Source organism: Citrus clementina, unplaced genomic scaffold (genome assembly GCF_000493195.1).
Source record: "Citrus clementina cultivar Clemenules unplaced genomic scaffold, Citrus_clementina_v1.0 scaffold_6, whole genome shotgun sequence".
NCBI lineage: Eukaryota > Viridiplantae > Streptophyta > Magnoliopsida > Sapindales > Rutaceae > Citrus > Citrus x clementina.
Window position 1 is genome coordinate 19,201,655 of NW_006262139.1, and position 17,046 is coordinate 19,218,700.

At 32.5% G+C, this 17,046-nt stretch overlaps 3 protein-coding genes across 3 annotated transcripts; 1 reads left to right on the forward strand and 2 right to left on the reverse strand.

Moving 5' to 3' along the window:
- Positions 1 to 3,252: 3,252 nt before the first annotated feature.
- LOC112097270 (dirigent protein 22-like) lies at positions 3,253 to 3,913 on the reverse strand. The gene has a single exon (XM_024182367.1). It carries the CDS (start codon positions 3,886 to 3,888, stop codon positions 3,316 to 3,318), a length of 573 nt encoding a protein of 190 aa, XP_024038135.1. The 5' UTR covers positions 3,889 to 3,913; the 3' UTR covers positions 3,253 to 3,315.
- A 3,733-nt stretch (positions 3,914 to 7,646) lies between these two features.
- LOC112097273 (dirigent protein 22-like) lies at positions 7,647 to 8,275 on the reverse strand. Its single transcript, XM_024182389.1, has one exon. It carries the CDS (start codon positions 8,226 to 8,228, stop codon positions 7,647 to 7,649), a length of 582 nt encoding a protein of 193 aa, XP_024038157.1. The 5' UTR covers positions 8,229 to 8,275.
- A 3,865-nt stretch (positions 8,276 to 12,140) lies between these two features.
- On the forward strand, positions 12,141 to 13,869 carry LOC18039172 (60S ribosomal protein L21-2). The gene is made up of 2 exons (XM_024182363.1): positions 12,141 to 12,456; positions 13,394 to 13,869. The coding sequence occupies exons 1-2, from the start codon at positions 12,220 to 12,222 to the stop codon at positions 13,649 to 13,651; spliced, it is 495 nt and encodes a 164-aa protein (XP_024038131.1). The 5' UTR covers positions 12,141 to 12,219; the 3' UTR covers positions 13,652 to 13,869.
- The last annotated feature ends 3,177 nt before the right edge of the window (positions 13,870 to 17,046 follow it).

The window sequence follows — 17,046 nt, forward strand, 5'->3', positions numbered from 1 at the left end:
TACAATATCTAGGGGTAAAATAATCAATTTATTTAGATTCTCTAATAAACTTTAACCATGCTAGTAGTAAAGTGATTGATTGATAAAAGTTTAAAAATATAAATAATGTATAAAATAAATTTAAAAAATTTTAATGATTAAATATACATATAACAAAGTAGTGATAGAGTAATGATACAGCCACAAACTATTGTATAAACTTATTTTGTACAAATTGACGTGGCACTAATTCATTGGTTGAATGAAAATATAAAATAATAAAAACAAATCATGTGGGCCAAGTGATATTTAATTCAACCAATCTTATCATGCCACATAAGTTTGTACAAAATAAATTTGTATAAGAGTTTGTGGCTATATCATTATTCGTAGTGATAATGCATATATAATTTTTCTATATCCTACAGTGATACCGCACTAGCGTCTATAGCTTTTCCACAACAAGCTGGTACTAGTCTTTGTAAAATTACATCTAAAATTCTAACATAAGGGTAAGTGCTTGTCAGTTGTCAAAGTTTGAAAGTCAATTTCTCTTTCTTAAGGCTTTCGAGGAGTTTACTTGGCAATTTCTTAAGAAAAATGTGATGGTAATTTTCAAACCAACTTGTCCTCCAATGATACAGAAAAAGTCAAGTCCAAGCAACAGTGAGGGACATATAAATGATTCATTAAATTTGGGAGGAGTGTGAACCAAATCCGAGGATTTGAATTGTGGGAGATATTTCACTTGTCGCATATTGGCAATGGAAGATCGCCAATTTCTCAGTCAAGCTTTAACCTTCTACGGCTAAGTTGTTAAGTTACATAGGTACTGTTTGGAATTAAGATACTGTAAATTTTAAGATACAGTTGTTGTGGAAAAAAATTATAACTATAAAATAAAAATTAATAATATGTAATAAACATAAAATTTTAATAATAATTTTAATAAAATTATTAAATATATAATAAATTTTATATTATACAATTGAAAAATTATATTAACATACCTTCCAAAGTACAGCAGTTATTGTTTACAAAACAATTTAGTACTATATCGTAAAAATTACAGTTGTCTAACCTTAATCTCAAATGCATCCATAATAAAGTAACTTACACGAATCTAACAATCGTTTCAATAAATTAGATGTAATTTAATTATCAAACATTCTTAGATTATTAGGTACAACTCTTAAGTTGATATAAATTATATTATTACATAATTTAGTCACACCTTTTTTAAAAACCCGTTAAAGTTAAAACTTAAAAGAAAAAGAGGTTATCTTTGTGGTTGAGAGGAGTTTCATGAAATATTAACATAGATAGGAACACGAAGAATTTCGAAAGGACTTCAGAGATAAGTGGCAAGCTGCCAATTAGAAGATTAAAAGGAAGCAATATAATATATATTGCCTTTAAACAAGGGCAGAATTATGTTGTGGCCTGGGGGCAGGCCCCCATATCGAAAAACATTAAAAAAGAATAAGGGTTTCACTGAAATTTATCCCATATCTAAGTACATTTATGGTTTAAACCTCTTAGGTTTACATTATTTATAATATATTCTCTTGAGTCTGTCATTTCTTCATTTTGATCCCATCGAACAAAAATTATAGTTTGGCTCCTAACGTCATTATGTACAGAAGAAAACGCGGATGACTTATTTCACCTCACCGACCGATGATCTTGGCCGCTTGGATGCCTCTATTATTTTGGAAGATTGAAAGGGACCCGCCCTTTTTGACTGGTTTTTGTTCACCCATAATCCTTGATACTGTCTTCATGATCGAGAAATCCTCCACATGGGCGAGAACTTTATTTGCCAAAGAGAAATTCTCTCTATGAATTAAAAAGACTTTTTTTTTTTAATTGGAAATATCAATTAAGGATCTCTTTATAGAAGCATAATTCTCTTTCACGCGAGAGAAGCCGAGAGACGAACTCTTATTAGCACACGTTAATTTTGCTAGGTGTAGAGTAAGGGTGGAAAAATGAATAAATGAATTGAATTGGGTCAAAATTCTATTAGTTTGTATTCAATTTGTTTATTAAACGAATTGAAATCTTACGATTTAGATTCGATTTATTTATTAAACAAATATTCGATTTGATTCATTTAATTCTTTTAACAGAATTAATAAATGAATCGAATCAAATCTGAATTCGTTTACTATTCGTTTATCATATAATGAATACATGATCAATCTAATTGAATATAAATTCATTTACAAAAATATGATTAATAAACAAAAATTAAACAAAATAAATGAAAAAAACCACAAATTTAATATCCTACAAAATACAAATTTATTATCATTTATAATTACTATACTAGCCTTCAAACTTTAAAATTTTTTCATACATATTTAAGGATAAATAAGTAATTCAATTAAACCAATAATAAATTTCATTTAAATGAATGGATTGTATTTGATTCTTTATGATCCATTTATTGAACGAATCAACTTTTTCAAACCCAAACTCATTTAACTAACATCGAATTGAATAAATGAATTCTAACCCAAATTGCCATCCCTAGTGTAGAGATTCTATATTGGCTATTATTAATTTTTTTTATCATATGTATAAAATATTGATTAAATCCTAATAAAAACTCAATCAAAAGGACTGTGGTCTTGGATAATTTTTGTTAGGATTTTTTAGTTTTTAGTTTCCCAATTATTTTCTAATTTTTTATCTCATTCAAAAAAAAGTTCAAATTTGAAATTTTTTTTGATAAGTCAAATTTTAAGTTTTTTTTTTTAAATTATATAATTTATTTAAAAATTAAATTGGGAAATGCCCTTATTTAATTTCAAAGAAAAACTATACCAAACACATCGATCCAAAATGTGAGACGCTTCACTTTATAAAGTACGAGGCTTCCATATGAACTTTATATAAATCATGCATGAGTAAATTAATTAATTAACAGAAGAAAATTCTATTGAGTAACTTATTATCGCCAGCTAAACTAGGTAGATGATTTACTAAAGAGCGGTTGAGAACTTCAGTTTCACCGCCTGTTTGTTGTAATTTCATTGTTCATATGACATTGCTCACACCCCCACAATGCCATCATTTTCACCATCCAAAGTAGCTACCAGTTTCTATAAAGCAAACGACCTTAAAGAAATTTTGGGTTACGTGCCACAAAATTTGCCTGGTCCACATTAATCAAAATATACATCACAAATTTTAAACCAACCGATGAACATAACAAATTTAAATTTATTCATAACTCTCAACCCAATCCCAAAGAATACGATAAAAAGAGGCAACATTATCAAAAGCCACAGAGATCAAACTCAAAGCTAGCAAGAATTCAAGTCAAGTTCAATAATGAAACACATAAACATTATACTCTACAACAGCATCTCCAGTTTTAGGATCAAACGCGTGAGTCTTTGCTTGAGCGTAGCCACGAGCAAAGCGGAAAAGCCCGCTGCCACCGACGATCGGCATCTCTCTCACGGTTGAAAGCACGGCGTTGCGGCCCAAAACACTAAGAGTACTACCATTATACTTACCTTCCATGAACGAAAAGTTCATGGCCATCAACAACCCAGTTTCATTTTGTGAAGCAGAAGCATAAATCCCTTGAGCTCTCCCCACAAGCCTTGAGCTAGGCTCGGGCTCCATAGTCAGAGGATCATCGATCATAACAACGACACCGAAAAGCGTCGGCGAATGGTTAGTCATGGCTGCCTGAGCAACTCTGACAGCAGTCGGGTTTTTGCCACTTACTATGTCGTGGAAGTAGAAATGAAGGTGGCTTAGCTTCTCTTTCCTCAGCTTTTGTGAAGATGGAGATAGGGTTCTGGAAAAATGTCGAGATTTTGCCGTGACTAGGGTTAAGGAAATGAGAATGAGAAGAACTGAAATGAGTTTTCGGAAGGTTGTAACCATGGTGGAAAATTAAAGGAATCCAAAATTTTGTTTGAGATGAAAAATAATCAAGAGAGGTGATAGATTGGTTTTGGTTTTGGTTTTCTCAGCCTATATAACGCAAAAATAGTGGGGTTTGGTGTTGTCACTTTCAATTTTTACTTTTATTTTTTTTAAAGGTAGTTAGGGTTGTATGCATCCTAAGTTCCTAACTGATTTATTTCAGTCCCATTTTTTTTAAAAAAAAAAAATTTAAGTTCATATAGCCAGTTAAAGAATAGCAGTCGGCCATGCCATTGAGGATGGGATGGTTTGAAATTGTTAATTACCAAGTCTGATTGTTAACTATTATTGACTCTCGCTTAATAGATTCAATTTTTGGGTTTAAGCAGCTTTTCAACCTAACTAATATCAGAATTAATTTTAATTTTTCAACTCGTTTTCAGCCTACGTGAGCGTGACAGTGTTTAGTTGCATAGAAGAGACTTGAGCTAAAATATAAAATTTATTAAATAAAGAGGTGAATTACTTTTTTTTTTTAAAAAAATTAACTAAAGGCTGTCTTTTTTTTTTTCAAAGTCAATTTCCGTTTCTCCAGTTTTTGGAGGAGCTTACTTGTCAAGTTATAAGAAAAATGTGACGGTAATTTCGACCCAGCGTGCATTCGGATGATATAGGAAAGTCTAAGTCCAAGCAGTGAGAAACGCGCGAAGATAATAAATTAAGTGAAAATGATAAATACAACCCTAACGTTTAGGTAAATGGTTAAAAATTCTCCTAATATTTTTAAAAAAGACATTTATACTATAATTTATTATAATTTTACCATTATACCATTTTAACATATAAAAAAAATTTATTAAATTATCTAATTTATCTATATATTGTTAATAAAATTATAAATAGACAAATTGGATATTATAAAAAAAATTATAAATATACCTGCATTGCCCAATTCCTCAATTTAAATTTTTACCAATAACCAATTTTCAAAAAAGACAACTATACATCTAAAAAAAATTGTAAATAAATTATAATTTTAAAAATAAAATTAGTTATTAATAACACTATTTATAATTTCATTAACAATATATAGATAAATTGGATAATCTAATAATTTTTTTTTATATGCTAGAAGGGTATAATGGTAAAATTATAATAAATTGGGGTGTAAATGTCTTTTTTGAAACATTAAAGGGGTTTTTGTCCATTTGTCTAAACGTTGGAGGTGTGTTTGTCATTTTCCCATAAATTATTAATTTATGCTTTGTTAAAGATATGACTTTGGTTTTGGTAAATGCTCATTTAATTCTCTATTTTTGAATTAAATATCTGTTTAATTTTTATATTTAACAAAATTACTCAAGACTCCTCTGTTATTAAATATTTTTATTTTTAGGATTAATTTAGTAAATTAATTTTTCATAAAATAATGTTTAGTAAGATTGTTGTAAAGATATTAAATGTTGCTTTCAATTGATTGATATTAATTAATTTATAAATAATTGTTATTAAGATTGTTGCAACGGTGCAAAAAATAATAGTTCTTTCATACTAATATTCATTGGTTAATTTACTAATTAATTTTTTTGTCAATAAATTAACTAATGTTAAGAATATTGTTAGAAAGATATTGTTGTAAAAGGAAAGAAAAATAAGGGTAAAAATGTAATATAAATAATTACAGGAGAGTTTTGAGATATTTTTTAGAATATAGATACCGAATGAATATTTTAATTAAAATATAAGAATTAAACAAATATTATTTCTTTTTTCCTTAATAAGTGGACCTCTCAATAGAGGCATTTATTAACAATAAAAAGAAAATAAAATAGAAATGAAAGGATATAGTGAAGATCATTCTTTACTGACGAGTATTTCGTTTTATTTATTATTGTTTTAAAATAAAAAAATTAAAATTATAGGGTACTTCCAGAATATTTTTGGAGGGATGAATAAGGAAATAATTATTTTTTTTTGGTTTGACAAAAAGGAAAAAATAATAATTTTTTAAACTCTTTTTCATTTAGAATTCAAACTTCAATGATTAATCAAATAAAAAAAAATCAGTTAAAAATCACTCCGATCCTGCGAAGAGAACAAACTAAACAGAAAATAAATAAATTACAAATACAAATCAATCACGTCATGCTGTCGGTCGGTCACCGAACAACTTATCAAAAAGGAGGGAGAAAACTATATATATATTTTATAAATCAACTACAAAAAAGGAGACAACGGGTGCTCAATTTCGAAAGCGACGTAACCCATTCTTTTAATCACAGCTTTCGTTAGGCACAAGGCCACTTGAAAGAGATTGGAAATGCTGCCATTTAGAAAAAGAAACGGGGACAGATGGACTTGTTTGTCTTGGGACAGCGAGGAATAAAGACTAAAGAGGCCCGGTCCCTTGAAATTTTCTTACCCCCATTACGGTTTGCATAACTAGAAGGCAAGATTTTCTTGGCAAAAGGAAGACGATTGTGTATGTGTACCGTACAGGAAGCTTCTGCCTGCGACCACCCAGTTATTATGGACATAATTGCACGCTGTCAATTGCTGAATAAGAAGAAGAAGAAGAAGAAGAAGAAGGCGACGTATCAAAAGTACTTTACGTGGCATACACGCGTCAACGTAACAACCCACGTAAATTTTAAGAAACTCAAGACACGAGCGAATCTGCTCTTTTTTCTCATTCCTTTGGTAGATTTTGCAACTTGTGCAATTGCATTGCTATCATATGGGTCCGGCCACTAAAGGCATTGCATTTGCATATTAATTAATTAATTAAACAATGAAAGCAAATTACAAAGCAACAAAATCCTTTTTATTAAAATGGACTCTTTATTTATTTGTACTACACTAAATCAATCCACTTTCTAATCGAATCAGACCTAATTATATGGCTTCAAATGGTGGTCCAATCCTCAAACCGAACTTGTTTTTCTGAATGCTCACGAAATAAATCAAATCAAACAAAACAAAACAAAACAATTCAGTACGGAAATTAACCTCCTTATTTGGGACTCGACTAGCTTACAGAATCTGTAAGGTACAGACTGCAGCATCAGCCGTTGGATGTGGTTGGATGTGGAGTGAGAAACTAAACAATAGAAAATCGGATGGTGGGATGACGGGAGATGTTTGTTACAGAATCTGTACCATAGACAGGTCCCCTTATTTGATTAGTGTTTTGGCAGTTCTAAGACCACTTGAAAAATTGGCTTTGTCCGTTGGACATATGGATTTGTCTGTCTGCTAAGGGGCATAGGTGATCGAGGTCCCTTAATTTGTTGGTTCGGACATCCTTTGGTCCTCAAAATTATTTGCTCGTACTTTTATGAATACTTAGTCTCCCTCCATCTTATAGTTAAAGGATGGAGTTGCAGAATTATATCGTTGATAAAATATTTCTTTTATATATAATTTTACCCAATACATACTTAAAACACTAGTTCATAAATTGAGAGTCACCATAAATTTTATAAACTTAACTGCAAAAGTGCTATTTTTAACTGACGTGAGGTGCATATAGCAGTCGAAAAATTAAGTTCCATAGAATATAAAGGTATTTATTAAATTTAGTCCGCTCAATATATTGATTTTTTTTTTTATAATAAAAAAAACTCCGCAAGTTTACAATTTTTTAACCGAGGCCCTTTCTAAATTTTATTTGCCAAGGGATGTTTCAACGATGAAGTAAATAATATTGCAAACCCAAACTAGCAATTTTTTTATTTTTGTATAAATCGGAAAAACAAAACAAAAAAGAAAAAAACTCAATAATGGAAAACATAGACATTATATTCAACAACGGCGACCTCAGAATCAATCGTGTGAGTTCTAGCCTGAGCATAGCCGCGGGCAAATCGGAAAAGCCCGCTGCCGCCGACGATCGGCATCTCTCTCACAGTCGACAGCGGGGTGTTGCGGCCCAAAACGCTCAGAGTGCTACCATTATATTTCCCTTCAGTGAAAGCAAAGTTCATCACCATTAGAAACCCTAGTTCACTTAGTGATGCTGATGCATAAATCCCTTGAGCTCTTCCCACAAGCTTGGAGCTCAGTTCGGGCTGGATCGTTAATGGGTCATCCATCATCACCACGGCGCCGAAGAACGTTGATGACGTGTTGGTCATGGCAGCCTGAGCAACTCTGACGGTAGTAGTGTTCGGGCCACCGACGATGTCATGGAAGTAGAAGTGTAGGTGGCTTAGCTTCTCTCGCTTGAGGCCTAGTGATGACGGGGTTAGGGTTCTTGAGAAACTATTAGTTTTTGCTTTGGTGATTGTTAAGAGTGTGAGAGAAATGGAGAGAACTAGGAAGAGTGAATAATGGAGTTTTTGGAAGCTTTTGGCCATGGTGATAAGAGAAAGTAATAATGGATGGTTTAGATGAGTTGAGTTGTGTTTGCCAAATTATTAATGTATTTATCACGGGTTTAGTTTGGTTAACATGGAGTAGTTAATCGCTTGGAAGAAGGATGATTTTGGAATAAAACAAAGAACTTTGGCCTACCGTGTCGAGTACCAAAAACTTTTTAAGAAAATTATTGTTATTATTATTTATTTAAACATATTTCTAAAAATTAGTTCCGTTGGTGGGACTCTTGGACTTGTACTAAAGTAAGAATTCGACAGAAAGCTCACTAGTATACCTTTAAAATAAATTTCTATTTTTAATACTAATGTTATGCCCTTGTTTAATATTTAACTTTTTCTATGATTGATCACGGTTGGGATGTAAAAATTACACACATATTTTTTTTTATATTACCCCTATTATTATAGATATGAGTTTTACATAAAACTAAAATTATATCGTTAACCGAAAAGACTCCCATAATTTGAACTTTTGGTAGAGCAAATATAAATGGGTGATTGTAAGTTATTTTTTCATCTCATGATGCGTCTCCTCTCTTCAGTTTTTAAGACCAGAGGTGAAACTACATAGAAAGTAGATGGCCAATTCACCCTCTTAAAAAAAAATCCTTTATTTTTACATAAACCTTTGTTTTTTAAAAAATATATATGTTTGGGTAAGGGTAAATTAAGTACTAGATTAAGATCGAGGATTTAATGGTATATACACATATTAAGAGATACTTTAAAAAAATAATTAAAATAAGAGAAAGATCCTTAATTCTATATTATTATCACAAATGAAGTCCAATTTGAAATCAAGCAAGATCGCCTTCGCACTCAAAAAAAGAATAATAAAATAAATAAAATAACCACGCTATTGATATTTGATCATGAGTTACATGACCGAAAGCTAATTTAATGATACTATTTTTTCGGTGGTTTCGGTGATATTTGATCATGAGTTACATGACCGAAAGCTAAATGAAATCAGTCGAAGACTCAAAGTATTGAAGTCATTAAAAGTCAATTGCGCCCAAAAATGTAAAAGTCAATTGCATCAAAAGTCAAGGCATTAGAAGTCTGCGCACAAAAATATCAGTTCTCTGGCCTTCATAATTTTGGTATATTTAAAATAGCACACCATTATTAAAAAGATTGAAAAAATAATTACAGAAAAAAAAAATTTAGCATGAGACAATTTTTTTAAAAAAAATTGCATTAAATTTTATGTTATTTACGTATAACATTATTCCTCAGTTTTTGTCCCCGCAATTCTTCTGAGCGTATATTGCACGAAACAAATTAAGATTCTCTATTGCTAGAAATAATCTCATACAAAGCGTGAAATTGGGAAATGGCAACTAGCACAAGAAATTAACAATCCTTAGATTAAGGGTCAAAAAGGTCAAATAATAGCGAGCAATTGAAATTGGAAATAGCGAGCGTAAATGTTGGAAAGTCGGTGAGGATCACACCTACCCACCATTTGATTAAAACTAAAACAGAGATGGTAATCATGTTCAAAGCATAAGAAAGAGTAAAGTAGAGAGAGAGAGAGCGAATTAAAGAGGCAGCTATCAATCATGTTCTAGAATCTAGAGAGTGAAGACAACGAATGGTCTAAGATTTTGCTTACTCTTTGAATCTTCGAAAATGTATTTTAAAATGGCGAAATTGATGCTAAAGTAAAAGCTAAAGCAATCACAATAACAAATATGAAGCCCATATGCTAGCTAGCTCGATTATAACTCCTTAATTTCAAAAGATGCTCAGAAGAGCCTTGATTAATTTAACTTCACAGTTGGTATTTGACATTGAGGGTATTTAATTTGCAGATTAAAAAAAAAACCGCCATCTATTGACTTGTTAATGTTTTTGAAGACCAAAACATACCTCTCCCCCGTGCGAGAAAGCTTTTCGAGTTCTTTGATTTCAAGATTATTAGCAGTTGTTGCATCTAAACTATCTGGGTCGCTAAGAGAGATCCGCTTTTAAAATTTTTGAAGCCAGCATGGGCTTTACATTACCACAAAGACTTGGGCTTAATCCGACATCTTAAATTACCTGGATCCTTTGGGACAATTTATGAAATGAAACAAAATAAATTTTGTTAAAAACCCATTTGATATTTTTATCCCATTCAAATATTTGAAAATAATATAAAATTTGCATAACACCTCCTAATGACAAATTTAACCTTAATTAAAACTATTCCCAATGAAACTCTAATCTTTAAATTTTCTTTCATATTTTTCAAATCTCATATCCACCAATTTTTTTATTTCTCTCGCCTAGATCTTTTGTTAATAACTTTTTCTCTTCTTTGTTTTTTCAACTCCCAGTGATATAAAGAATTTAAGATTTTTAGCAAAAACAATTTCTCTAATAGAGTTTATATCAAAGTTGCACAGATGTAGAACTCACAGAATTGTCGCGATCTTTAATGTACAACTCACAGAACTTCCTTTGTTTTTTGTTATAAATTATTTGTTACTTATTATTTTTCAAATTTAATCAAATGATTTGCAACCCATAAGTCACTTTTTTCCTCATTAGCATTTTTCCCTTTCAAATTAATTTACTAGTTGCCTACTCTTTTAACAATTTATGGGTCGTAGTCTTTCAATCTAAAAAAAAAAAAGAGAGAGGTTTCTATGTCTAATGCATTTGTGGATTTTATTAAGGTGGTGGTTAAGTTAGAGCAGCTCCACCGTAGAGCAAGTTAGATCAACTCCACCGTCGAGCACTAATTATGACTGTCATATTATAACAATAAGTGCAGATTTAATATTTATCTATATGATCGTGCGGTCATCATTAGTGCTCCACCGTAAATCTGATCCAACTCAGTCGGACCCATTAAATTAATTATATTTTTATGCTTGAAAGTAATTTCCGCAAAGATTTAAGTTGTAAATATTCAAAAGTGTTTTAAGAGATATTTTGAAGGGGTGCCAATAATCCAATTAGAGAGACAAATTAATAAAAAAAGATTATGACAAATACAAATAGGTAGTAGTTCTATTAGCTAGCTGTATGGACAATGAAGGTACAAAAATTTTCACCTTGAATACAAAATGATTAAATATGAATTTTAACATTAATGTTAAAATTCTCCTCATGAAACAATGCATTTTTTTTTTAATTTCAAACGAGTTATGTTGAAGCTTTAAAAATTATTTTAGGTACATCATTTCACAGGTAAGTTTCTAATAATTAAAATGTTAACTTAATTAACTTTTAAGTAGCATTATTTGTCTCCTCATCCAATCTATGGCTTACTGCATGTGTATAAACACCAATGTTTCTTAAACGCCTAAGATTTTTTCTTCTTTGCAATAAGCTAATAGTAACAATTATAACCACAAAAACCTTTTTGCAATCAATTAAAAGATTAGGGACCTTACTGGAATGATTTTAATGCTTTTTCATAATTTCAAAGGGAGTTCTTCTATATTTGTATAAAATAGATAGGTATGCGATCTTTAAAGATAATCCATACTACAATTTTATTGAGGCTGACCTGACCCTATTGAACTAACAGAAATAGCCGTTAGTTAAGTTGAATGTGCGTGCTCTTTCAGTGTGGAGGTCAAAATTCAAAATCATAAGGCCACTTCGGAGTTTGGTCCTTTAATTGAGGATTTCCGGGGGAAAACTGAAGGGGGGACTCATTTGACACAAATAGCAAATGCGTTGTGGCTAAACTGTGAAAAATATATAAAACAAGGATCCAGATTTAATTATTCAGATAATGGGGGCTATTTAGAATTGTTTTAAATGACCCAATGAATACCCAAACCAAACCGAAACCAATAAACCCACAAGCCCAAACGGCCAAACCCACAAACACATTTACAAAAACGAAACCCTAGAAACAAAACCTAGCTATAAATACGCATCAGTAAGAGAGGGTTTAAGCCCCCGCTACACACACTCACATCTCCTTCCTCTTCACCAGAGAGAAAAAAGGACCAGTGACTCAAACATGCCGGCCGGTCACGGTTTGAGGTCCCGAACAAGGGATTTGTTCGCACGCCCCTTCAGAAAGAAGGGTTACATCCCCTTGTCCACTTACCTTAGGACTTACAAAATCGGCGACTACGTTGACGTCAAAGTGAACGGCGCCGTTCACAAAGGTATGCCCCACAAGTTCTACCATGGACGTACCGGCCGTGTCTGGAATGTCACCAAGCGCGCCATCGGCGTCGAGATTAACAAGCAGGTCGTTTCGTTTTCTGTTTCCTTTGTGTTTTTTTTTTAAATTATTTTTTGGGGTTTTTTTAATTGTATTTCTGGAAAAAAGTGGTTCCTTAAGATTTGGAAATGGGTTGAGAACATTTTTTGTAATTTGGGTTTGTTCTGATTTTGTGGCTAATGGGTTCTTTTTAGCACTAGGGTTTGTTGATATGGTGTGATCGGTGTTATTAATGAATAACTGTTAGGCCAGATCTACTTGCCGTGCGTATTTAGTTTTGATATACTTGTTGATTTTTGATTCGGTGATGGCTTTGTGTTATTTGATACTTTATATAATGCCTTAGATTTATATTGGTTTGTAATTTGGGTAACTTAATGTTGGGTGCTCTGCGTATTTGTTGACCCGATATTATCAATTTTAAGCTTAATGTATCTCTTTTCTGTGCTGACTAGGTTAAATTTTTCATGCCATTTTTGTTTGACAGCTTCAGATGTATATATCTATGTGAATTGCCTGATGATTTAGCTCGAAAATAGCTGTTCTGTTGTTGAGTTGATTGATAATTATGTTCGAGGAGAACTGTTGCTGAACAAACTTTCACTGTTTTTCCTTTATGGTACGTTGAAATTGAGTCTTCAAAATGTTGGTTGTGTAAACTTCTTTTGATATTGGTAATAACTTGTTGGCCAGATGTTCTGTTTGAATTGATTTTCTATCATCTGAATGGACAAAGTTGTGTTTGTATGCCAATTGAATTTTGTTTCCTTCAAAGTTTTAATTTGTCCCTTCCATTCACTTGCTCTGGGGAGGTACTCATTGATATGGCTCTCATCATATTTAATGACTTCGTACTTAGTGATTCTGTATTATTGTAACTTGCTTGAATTGGTTATAATTGTCGGCATTTGCGTTTTTTGATGATAAAAAACTGAATTGCATTGGAATATGCATCTGTGACCAGGTTGGTAACAGGATCATCAAGAAGAGGATTCATGTTCGCGTGGAGCATGTTCAACCTTCAAGGTGTACCGAGGAGTTCAAGCTGAGGAAGAAGAAGAATGATGAACTCAAGGCAGATGCTAAGGCAAGAGGTGAGGTCATCAGTACAAAGAGGCAGCCAAAGGGCCCTAAACCTGGTTTCATGGTGGAAGGTGCAACATTGGAAACTGTCACTCCCATTCCTTATGATTTCTTCAACGCTCTTAAGGGTGGTTACTAGGTTATCTTTTTGGTATTGTTGCTGTTTTGTTACTTGTTGCAGACTTTTCTGGACATGGTCTTATTTGGATGTATTTTCATCCTTACTAGTTTTGTTTTTGGAGAGGAACTGCAATTGCAGAGATGTTTATTTTTAATCTTCATTTTATATTAGAAACAAGAGATGTTTTCCGATGCAAAGTTGTATGCTTGTGAGAATGTGGTGTGGAGAAGGGCTCAAAAGAGTGTTCAAATTATGCTTTTAAGTTTCAGCTGAGCTGGACTGCCTGCAAATCTTTATCATTATCATCCCGCATGGTCGTCACCCTTACGGTCTGATATTTGCTTCACAGAAAGCAGTAGCACATTTGGAGTTTGAATGTTGTATTTATAGTGCTTTGACAGTTATGCAATTTTAAATGAGATCCCAAGATGAAACTAGAGTTGATGCATTTGTTCTTCTACCCTTGGTTTCTTAGAATTAGCTAAACCCACATTCTGATAAGTTCTTTTTCGTGATTCCTATTTGCCCTTTGATGCCCCAAGATTTTTTTGTGTTTTATTCGAGTGGTGAATCTGAGTTACAAAGTGCTGTGTATTCTGATGAGTCGACATATGTGAAGTGCGCTGGACAGAGTTGTGCGGTTCATTTTGTCTCTCGTTGGAGCAACAAATGCAAATGTTTTGCGGTCCGTTTTGTCATTGTTCAGGCCTCAGGTTATATCTGCAATGAAAAAGGAGAATTTCTACCATCATTGAAGAGCAGACGCAGCTTTTGCTAAACCTGTCGATGGCATTTAGATTTAACCAAGTTCGAGGGAGAATTAGGAATCACGTCAATCCAAACTGACCTAAGTGTATATATGACTATTGTGAAACATTGAATTGGTTTGAAAATTGATTGTATAAGCCGGAAGTTTCCAAATGGCACAATTTAAGTTGCATGCACAAAGTAAAGAATAAGTTCTTTGGTCGAGAAGCTTGTCACAAGTACTTCAAAAAGTGACTTGACACATTCTATCATTCAATTTATTCTTTCTTTTAACAAGTTTTCAGCAGTGGTTGTCCCTTATATTATAGGAGTCCAGGCATCAAAGAGCAACTTCTTTCATTTCTTACAGAGAGGAAAGTCTTGAGTCAAGAGTGGCTGAATCAGAGTTAGAATGATGAGGAAAGCTTCCATGTTCTTCCCAGTTTTGCTTCTTCTTGTTTCAGGTTTTTTTTTTTTTCTCTTTCAACCATATAAACTGATCATTGTTTCGATTCATGCATGCTCTTAAACTTTTATTTTACGTCTGTCTTTGTATCTCTCTGAAGCATGAACATTGCTACACACAATGAGTGTTGTTGAAATGAGTGAAATTAATTGCTCTTAACATATTTGTATGGAATCAGACTCCAATGATGCAAAGGAAAAATAAAAGAAAAATCTTGGCTGCCACTGTAAGTATTGGCCTCCTGCTGGTTTGGTGTTGGGGGGGGGGGGGGGGGGGGGGTTTGGGCCGGTGGTTAGGTCCTTTCAACAAGTGGTATCAGTCAGGACCTAGTTTGAAAGGAGATGGATCACTCCACCTAATAGGCCATTATTTTGTGTTGAATACACCAATATTTGAACAAACAATACAGCGAAAAGTATTTACAGTACTAAAATCAAAACGTAGAAAGCGTCACATACTCGCATATTCTAATTAGTTTTCCTAATTCATTTTCCAGCTTTGGCTCTCCATGATGTGGATGCAGCAAGGATTCCTGAGCACACATGCCACAAGCTAATCAATTCGAATAAATGTGAGTCGCAGAAATGCATCCAGGAATGTTCAGAACAATTCAGTGGTGTGGGAGAGTGCAAGCAGACCTTTTGTTTTTGCACTTATTACTGTAAAGATCCTCCAATGTGATTACAATTTTTTTCTATTTTAATTCCCTCTTCCTCTCTTTATCTATCGTCGCTGTTAAACGTATGTTGATCTTTTTCCATTTACATAACATCAAGGGTAAGTTGCTTAAATCGTGCTATCATGAAGAAGGAATTTGCTTGAATATACATCTTTGGTTTCTTCGCGCCATTAGAATACAATGAGTAGGTAATAGTATCGATACCTTGCTCAGTCATTCTTCACTGCGGATGTTTTATATGCGGACTAATTTGTAATAATTTTTTTTTATAAAAAAATCTAACAATTTATGAAAAATAAAGTACCTGAAACTTCAAATTAAAATTTATTCTCGTATTAATTTATTCATCATAATGCTTGTAAGCTGGTACATGATATACAGGACACTAACCACAGGTCCAAACGCAAACGCAGGCATAGCCTGTCATTTCACGATTTTGAACGCAGGTGCCACTCTTTTCATTGTGTCTCTGGAAGCACTTTTGCCCACAATCAAGAAGCGTACATCCTGTTTTATACAATTCCTCATTGCATCTCCTTTGCGCATCAACATGACCCGCCATCATCATCATTGCAGCTGCAGATATACATATAACAAAAAAAAATGTGAGAATTGAATTGATGAAAATCACCACAACTCTATATATATGTGTGTGTGTGTGTGTGTGTACATAAGGAAATGAATAGCTTAATGCATGTACATTTTATACGTAAAGCACATTGTTGTTATTATTATTATTTTTATAAGACGAGACACAAGTAAAGCAGCTTTAGATTTGAAACCTGAGAAAATAAGAACAAACATGAAGACGTGGATGTGAGTGAGCTTTCCCATAACCAGTGAAGATTTAATAGGCTGTGTTTCTTTTTCCTTTTTTTTAATAAATATATTGGATGAGATGATTCGTCTAAAGGGAATGAGAGAATATATATATAGAGGTTCCAGGAAGATAACACAGTAAAATCTAAGCTGGATTCCTTTATCTTGCAAGTTATTAATTGTTGCACCTTCATACAAAATGTCCATTTCGTCTTCATAAACCAAATGTTTTGAATTGGGGATTATGGGCAATTTTCGTTTTTCATCTATCTCTATATAGAAACAAGAGAGAATGCTCAATGAATAAGAAGGAGATGATTGCATTGTTTTTTTTGAAATCCATCTTTACTGGTAAGAGTGTATAACCAAAGCAACAAATTAAAAACATTAGATACAGTACAAATACTTTCTAAGGTAAAGTTACTAAATATTTCTATAAAAGGAGAAATTCTAAAATTCCCTTCTGCCGTAGAAAGAATGAACTTAAAATTTATAACTGTTTCGGTGTTTCCTACCCTTTAAAATGATAATAATCTTTTTAAATTTTATGATTTTATTTCCTAATTAATAAAGATAATTTTGGACTTTTATAGTATATATGAAATTATAATAAGTATAAAAGTGATTCTCAAACTATATTTTGAAAAACTACTCATTTGTATTTTTGAAAATTTATTGTCTCAAAGTAATCGAACACGCTCG